We start from the raw sequence: 6,921 nt of genomic DNA on the forward strand, positions 1-6,921 counted from the left end.
CTTTTTCACAATAGTGTCTAGTGAGTACCACTGCTCAAGTTTTATTTAAATTTAATTAATATATAACAGCAAAAATTACACATATAAATAGGTTATGGTAATGTTTTGATATATGTATTTTGATACACAATAAAGTACATGCATAATAAATACTTATCGTCTGGGCTTTTATCAGCTCTCTTTAACTTCTGCTAGTAGACATCTTGTAATTAGGTAGTAATGGTCTCCCATACCAAGAGAACTTGACTTTTTCATAAATTATCTTTGTTTTAGGCAAGAAGATGAAAATTTTAACAGTCTCTTACAAAATGGAGATATTCTAAACGATTCACCAGAAGAAAAAATCAAAGTTCATGATAAAAAAGATTTTAACTTACCTCATTATGATTTGAACATTGAAGAACAATTAGTTCTCATTGGGAAAGGTGTTGACTCAACAGCCACATCTGATGAATCTCATAAACTAGACCATATCAACATGAATCTTAATAAACTTGTGACTAATGATACATTTCAACCAGAGATAATGGAAAGATCAAAAACACAGGATATAGTCCTTGGAACAGGCTTTTTGAACATTAATTCTAAAAGGGAAACTGAGCACTTACAAAATGGAAATAAGTATCCTAATTTGGAATCCATAAATAAGGTAAATGGTCATTCTGAGGAAACACCACAGTCTCCTAATACAACAGAACCACAAGACACTAATTCTTCCGTTGACATGAGTATTTCTAAGAGCACTGAAAATCTTTCCCCTCAGAAGAGTGGTCCAGTTGGATCTGTTGTGAAATCTCATAGCATAACTAATATGGATTCTGGAGGGCTAAAAATTTATGACATTCTTAGTGATAATGGACCTCAGGAGCCAAGTACAATAGGTAAAATCACATCTGCCAATGATGGGAAAAATATTGTAAGGAGCAAGTCTGCCACATTACTGTATGATCAACCATTGCAAGTATTTACTGGTTCTTCTTCATCTTCTGATTTAATATCAGGTTCAAAGGCAATTTTCAAGTTTGATTCAAATCATAATCCTGAAGAGCCAGATACAGTAAGAGCCCCTACAGTAAGTGGCTTACCATCTACACCTCAAACATATGGTCCTCCACAATATAATATACAATATAGCAATGCTACAGTCAAAGACACTTTGTGGCACTCCAAACAGAGTCCCCAGATAGAGCCTGTCAGTTTTCCTCCTCAGCGCCTTCCTAGATCAGAAAGCACAGAAAGTCATAGTTACGCCAAACATTCTGCCAATATGAATTTCTCTAACCATAACAATGTTAGAGCTAATACTGCATACCATTTACATCAGAGACTTGGTCCGGCAAGACCTGGAGAAATGTGGGCCATCTCACCAAGTGACCGGCTAGTTCCTGCAGTTCATCGAACTACAATTCAGCGACAAAGTAGTGTGTCCTCAACAGCCTCTGTAAATCTTGGTGATCAAGGTCCCACAAGGCGTGCCCAAGTTCCTGAAGGAGATTATTTATCATACAGAGAGTTACATTCAGTGGGAAGAAACCCTGCAGGGATGTCAGGATCTCAGAGACCTCTTTCTGCCCGAACATACAGCATGGATGGTCCAAATGCGTCAAGGCCTCAGAGTGCTCGCCCTTCTATTAACGAAATACCAGAGAGAACTATGTCAGTTAGTGACTTCAATTATTCACGGACTAGTCCTTCGAGAAGACCAAATGCAAGGGTTGGTTCTGAACATTCTTTATTAGATCCTCCAGGAAAAAGTAAAGTTCCTCATGATTGGAGAGAACAAGTACTTCGACACATTGAAGCCAAAAAGTTGGAAAAGGTAATTGAACATACATTTTTAAAAATTATTCTTTTTAAACTTATTTTCCTTAGAAATGTTTGGCATTCTTGATTTTTTTTAAATCAAAAGTGAAAGAAGACTAAATTATTTTCTACTCATAGGAACTTTTTTCTAGTACAAAGAACAGAGTTCCATGTTTAAATTTAACTAGGAGAGTTGAGATGCTATTGTAGGCTTCTTTGTCCCTAACTATGTAGTGTTTCTAGTGGTTATATCCTCACTTTATATCTTTATGTGTATACCTTTTAGATTTACTCATGTACATATCTACTGTTGCTCGGAATTTTTCTTACCTGACTGCCAATAATTACTGATAATGTAAATATTATATACAGCATAATAAAAATAGCTTACTATATAATTAACAAAATACCAGGAACCCTTGCAAGTGTACATTTTTCATCTAAGATTTTTTTGTCCCACGTTAAATGAACTAACATTGTCACTGACACAGATGACTCTGGCATGGCATTTATTCTTCTCTGATCTGCATTTCTGATACACTTGAACTCAGATGAGTATTTTATGGCTCTGTGCAGTTGGTAAATGCTTATGCTCACTGTATAACTTTATATGTAGATCTTTATCTTTCAAAAGAGTTAAAAGAATAGTTTATAAAATTGCTATTATAATAGTGATAGGACCCAAATATGGAAAAAAAGTTAAGATGTAGCTTTATATCTCTCAGTGGGCTTTACTCAAGAATTATCTTTCCTATGTTTATTTTTTCCTATGTTCATTCTCTATTACTTTCCCATGTTTAGTTTCTATTAAACAGTATTTTTTAAAAAAAATCCTTAATTGCCTATCAGTTGAATAATTCTAGCCTGTTATTGTTAGCTCTTTTCAGTGAGGTTCTCAACTTTGAGCAGCTGGACATCTGCTGCTTCATTTCCATCTGTTTGTTTTATTTCAGCTGCAACTGTACATACGGTTGAGACTATTGAACATAGTTCTATTTTATAAGTAAACTGATGATTGCAGTATGCACCTGGATTTTAGGGGAAAGAGGATATAGTTAAAGAAATCGAGTTATGAAACTGCTAAGTGATTCATTTAAGAAATGAAATGTGAACTGTTCAAGTAGAGTTGAGAAACTGGAATGAGTTCAGAGACAGTTCTGAAACAGACTTTACCAGAGTTTACTTCTGTTTAAATATTCCTATATTGAGTCATTGGAGTGAAGGGATAAAGCTTGAGATTTGTACCTTGAATAACTGATTACTAGAAATGCCATTATTACTGGACATAGAGAAGGAGTTATAGATTTAGAGGAAGAGATTTTTTTGATGTACAGTTTCTTGGAGAACATAGGATAGTAGTTTCTGGTTGTATACTTATTTAGAGGTAAGAATTCAGTGAAACTAAGAGAGGCCTTCAGAGAAAAACAAGGAAGACTGTCTGAACACAAATCTGCAGCCGACAGGCCAACTCCCTATTTCTAAAGATACATACATGATACTCTTTCCCATAATGTGGTTGCCAAGCCATTGACTTCTCAGATTGCCAGTTGAGTATGTTGTCATGTCGTCCAGCTTATTTCCAGCAAATATCTTGAATATGTGTTGCTTTTAAGAGCTCTGCCATATTTTTTCTAGTTTATTTTCTCCAGTTTTTTAGTAAACTGATTTTGTTAATGTTTTATTCTCTCTGGTCTTAACGTTGACATATGAGACTGCTTATGTAAAAATTTTATCTTCAGGTATATTATAAAAAAATTGATGTTCCACAATTTAAAATAATTATGTTAACTCTTTAAATTAAAAAAATCTTTTAAAAAAAGAACTAGCCATTTTCTTGTATAGGATTTACATAGCATTACTGTTCAGAAATCTTTCTGTGTTGCAGTTTGATCCTATGATATGGACCAAATATTCCCGTTTATCAGAGTTAATATCTCAGATAAACAGGGAATTAAAAGCCAGGTGTAGCCAGGTACTTAAAATATTGTTACCTGTTCAGCCACAAAGTGCAACTCCCTCCATAAAGTAACAGAGTTCATCCATTAGTTAAACAATTATACTAATAGAAGCACAATTTAAGTTACATGCCTAATGACTTATTTTTAAATTTACGTGTACTTAAAATTAAGTATACATATGTAAATGCATGTGAGTATAACCAAGAAATATCAATTAAATTTTTCTCTTTATTTGTTCATATATTATAGCATAACATTTTCTTACAAGAAATGAAAGCAACCCATCAGAAGATATCAAAGTTTATTTTTTAAAGGAAGCACTCAGATACTAAAAAACTTCATGAAGAAAATAGTTACTCTCTGGGAGAAAATGAGGGAAGGGGGTGACACTGTTCAAAAAGAGATGTTCATTACCTGACTTACGTAACTATAACCCTTCTGTACATCACCTTTACAATAAAAAAAAGTTATTCTCCTAAAATTTCCTGTTAGGTAGATATTAATAAAATCTATAATCCATTGTTGTTGTTTTTTAAAAGAACTATGTTTAATACATAGTAAGCTAATTGAAAAATAAACTTAGATTTCCCTTACCTTGCTTCATCTATAAAATAGGTTCAAAGCAAGGGTTACTCTAGAATTGTTATTAAAAATTAAGTTAGCTAATAGAATAGTATCTGATATATGTGATAGTGATTGTTACTATCATTTTCTTTTTATATAGCATATGTATGTAATAGTATTGGTCATTGCTACTGAAAAAGTCTTTATTCTGAAAGACTATAGATGTGCATATTTTTAGTATAATTATTCTTTTTAGTTGTAGAAAGGAGCTGCCTTTTAACAAAGCAGTTTATGAACACAATATATCTTGATCAATGTCACCCTTTTCAATATACTCACTCAACCCTCACCTACCCACTCTTTCCCTTACTCTTCTTAAATTTCTAGTTAGATAAATTGGAGTCTTGTCCCTTGGATTCTTCTCTTCATTTGTTTACCCCTTCCCTCTTGACCATACCCCACCCCTTTCAAGTACTCCCTTCCTGTGTTTTATTTTGCTGAATTTTGATTTTTGCTTTCTAAGGAATTACACTATTTGAGATGTCTCTTGAACCTGCTGTATTTCAGTGTATACATTTGTATACATTTGCATGCCACCCAATATATTTACTTAAGCGTTTGTAAGCTAAATTTGGCTTCCCTATATGAGGGGAAATACACATCCTTTGTCTCTCTGGGCTTGACTATTTTGCTTACCATAGTTTTTTCCAAGTCTTTACAAATAGTGCAACATAAGGCTGGGAATGTGGCTCAGTGATAGAGTACTTTCCTCACATACATGAAGCCCTGGGTTCAATTCCTCAGTACCACATACACAGAGAACACCAGTAGTAGCACTGTGGCTCAAGTGGTAGAGTGCTAGCCTTGAGCAAAAGAAGCTCAGAGACAGTGCCCAAGCCCAGAGTTCAAGCCCCAGGATTAGCAAAAAGAAAACACAGAAAACAAATAGTGCAATACCATTCTTTCATACACACTCAGTATATGAATATGTATATACACACACATACATACACACAAAATGGAATTTTTTTGGGGGGGTCTGGTTGTGGGGCCTGGGTGCTGTCCCTCAGCTCTTCAGCTCAAGGCTGGCACTCTACCACTTGAGCCACAGTGCCACTTCCAGCTTTTTTCTTTTTACTTATGTGGTGCTGAGGAATCGAACCCAGGGCCTCAGGCATGCAAGGCAAGCGCTCTACCACTGAGCCACCTTCCCAGCCCAGTATATAGTGTGTGTATATATTGGGGGGGGGGACATTTTCTTGATTAATTTGTCCATTGAGGGACATCTAGGCTGATTCTGTGCCTTGGCTATGGTAAATAGAGCTGCAATAAACATAGCTTCATAATACTCTAAACTATTTTAAAAGTCAGCCAATTAAAATTGTTTTTATTTAGAATACCAAAATAGTTTTTTGATAGGTTGTGTTATGCTGCTTAAACAATTGTTTTAATTAAAAGTTAAAAAAAATTATGTCAAGTGTTGGTGGCTCATGCCTATAAGCTACTCACAAGGCTGATATCCAAGGATTGGGGTTCAAAGCTAGCCCAGGCAGGAAAGTCCATGATAATCTTACCTCTAATTAAGCACCAAAAAAGCCAGAAGTGTAGCTGTGACTTAAGGAGTAGAGAGAGCACTAGCCTTGAGCACAAAAGCTGAAGCAGGCCCTGGGTTCAAGTCCAGAACTAACACCAAAAAAATTAAAAACCAAATATGATATTTCTCTTGTTACTTTAACATTTTTGTATGATATATGAAGTGAATGGAACAACTTTAAAAGCCCAAAAGGAAAATTTCAGTTGAACAATGTAAACATGAGGAAAGCCACTTCATTTTCTGAACTGATAATTGACATGATAGCAGATTTATTTTAGGATATCTCAGGCAAAAGTGTTCCAGATGAGCTGATAAGAGTTCGTTTAGGAAATAAGTTCAGTCATGAACTGCCAAATAATATATGCCTTGGCTAGGATTGTGGCTGAAATTGGAAATGAATCTGAAAGACTGATAAAGTGTTGTTTACAATTGTGGGGATTGTGTGAAATAAAGGATTCAAGAAGCAGTGAGGTTTCTGGTTTCTGGTCATAAATATTATTTTTTAGAAGTATTAGTAGTAGAGAGATTGGAATCTTTGAAGTAATGTAGTAGAGTGGAAAGATTTAGCAAAAGGAAAAGGTAATTGGTTTTGAACATACTTAACGTGATAATAGGGTGTACAAAGAGCTTGGAACACAAAGTAAAATTAGAGTTAATGACTTAAATTAGAGATCTAAACTGGGCACAGTGGCTTAAACCTGTAACTAGCTACTTGGGAGGTAGGTATCCTGAGATTGCAATCTGGACAGAAAAGTTCATGAGATTCTATATCAACCAGTGGCCAGGTACTGTGGTTTGTGCTTTTCATCTCCCGAGAAAAGGAGAAGCACAAGTAACAGGATCACAACTCAGGCTTGCCGAGGCTGAAAGTAAGACCTTGGCCTCAAAAATTACCAATGGAGGGGCTAGGAAGGTGGCTCAGTGGTAGAGCGCTTGCCTTGCATGCATGAGGCCCTGGGTTCGATTCCTCAGCACCACATAAGCAAAAAGAAAAAAGCCGGA

General features: G+C 35.3%; 1 protein-coding gene across 8 annotated transcripts in view; it reads left to right on the top strand.

Moving 5' to 3' along the window:
* Positions 1-6,921, top strand: part of Erbb2ip (erbb2 interacting protein) — a 125,150-nt gene that overhangs the window by 103,003 nt on the left and 15,226 nt on the right. For all 8 annotated transcript variants that reach the window (XM_013015852.1, XM_013015854.1, XM_013015857.1 and 5 more), the window contains exon 21: positions 274-1,819. In XM_013015852.1, coding sequence (XP_012871306.1) covers positions 274-1,819 — 1,546 coding nt within the window. The remainder of the gene's footprint in view (positions 1-273; positions 1,820-6,921) is intronic.

This window comes from Dipodomys ordii, unplaced genomic scaffold, assembly GCF_000151885.1.
Source record: "Dipodomys ordii isolate 6190 unplaced genomic scaffold, Dord_2.0 Scaffold28, whole genome shotgun sequence".
Taxonomy (NCBI): Eukaryota; Metazoa; Chordata; class Mammalia; order Rodentia; family Heteromyidae; genus Dipodomys; species Dipodomys ordii.